This window comes from Cebus imitator, unplaced genomic scaffold (genome assembly GCF_001604975.1).
Source record: "Cebus imitator isolate Cc_AM_T3 unplaced genomic scaffold, Cebus_imitator-1.0 Scaffold543, whole genome shotgun sequence".
Taxonomy (NCBI): domain Eukaryota; kingdom Metazoa; phylum Chordata; class Mammalia; order Primates; family Cebidae; genus Cebus; species Cebus imitator.
The window spans coordinates 355545-356755 of NW_016107858.1; the positions used below are offsets into that span (position 1 = coordinate 355545).

Consider the following 1211-nt stretch of genomic DNA (forward strand, 5'->3'; position numbering starts at 1 on the left):
CATTTATAATATATGAGAAACCAAAGGAATCTTAGGTTGAGGCACAGATGACCAGGGTCCTTTAACACACATAGCAGAAGCAGAATGGTAGAGAGGCAGTAGTATCGGTTCTAACAAAAAATAAAAAGACGCCGTATTTTTGACTCTTAATGTAAGAAGAGTGAGGTGGCCGGGCTCCTGAGGATCACCTGAGGTCAGGAGTTTGAGACCAGCCTGACCAATATGGTGAAACCCCTTCTCTACTAAAAATATAAAAATTAGGCAGGCATGGTGGCACGCGCCTGCACTCCTGGCTACCCGGGAGGCTGAGACAGGAGAATTGTTTGTTTGAGCCTCGGAGGTGGAGGTTGCAGTGAGCCTAAATCGCACCACTGCACTCCAGCCTCGGTGACAGAGTGAGACTTTGTCCCCACCCCCACAAAAAAAAGAAGAAGAAGAAGAGTGAGTCCTTTGCTTCCCCACCTGAGAAAATCACGGGATCCAACCCTTCCCCTAAGCCCAGGGTCCTCGCCACGGCTGTCTCTGCTCTAGGGCCTGTCCTTACCACCAGACTGGATGCCCACAACTGCCAGCAGGATGGCCAGAGCACAGCAGCCTCTGCCAGGTTCCATCAGCATCCTGCACGCTGTCAGCAGGCCCAGGAACTTGAAGCAAATGTTGGCTCTGCTGGTATCCTTGGCTTCAGTCTCCTGAAAGCACAGGGGGACCCACTAGACAAAGCTTTCCAGGGCTCCAAGACCATCTCCCCACCCCAGGCACTAGCTTTGATTGGCTAGAGTATGATGGAGGTAGAGGAGGGTCTGGGCATGTGTGTTCAGCTGGCTGGGAAGTGACGCGGTAAACCAAGTGAAATATACTAGGGTGGGGGTGGGGAGAAGGGAGAGACTCGGGAGACACCAAAGCCTATTTTCTCACCTTTTTTTTAAAGTTAAATCAGATTGCTGGGTCAAAGACTATGAGTATTAATACTTTTTTCCTACTATAATCAGATTGTTCTCCAAAAAGGCTGTTGAGAATCAGATGTTCTGTTAGAGATCTGTTTTATTTTGCATTTCCATGGTTAGTGAGGTTGAGGATCTTTTCATATGCTTGTTGGTTATTGGTATTCCCTTGTCCATGACTTGTGTGTTTATATTTCTTAAAAACTCATTTCAGGAACTTTCTCTATATTAGAGATATTAACCCATCTGCCATTTTTTAGGCAAATACTT

At 47.1% G+C, this 1211-nt stretch overlaps 1 protein-coding gene across 1 annotated transcript in view; it reads right to left on the reverse strand.

The window, feature by feature from the left end:
- Positions 1-685, reverse strand: part of CD160 (CD160 molecule) — a 9739-nt gene extending 9054 nt beyond the window's left edge. The window contains exon 1 of the mRNA XM_017515190.2: positions 545-685. Coding sequence (XP_017370679.1) covers positions 545-617 — 73 coding nt within the window. The 5' untranslated portion in view covers positions 618-685. The remainder of the gene's footprint in view (positions 1-544) is intronic.
- Positions 686-1211: the final 526 nt, after the last annotated feature.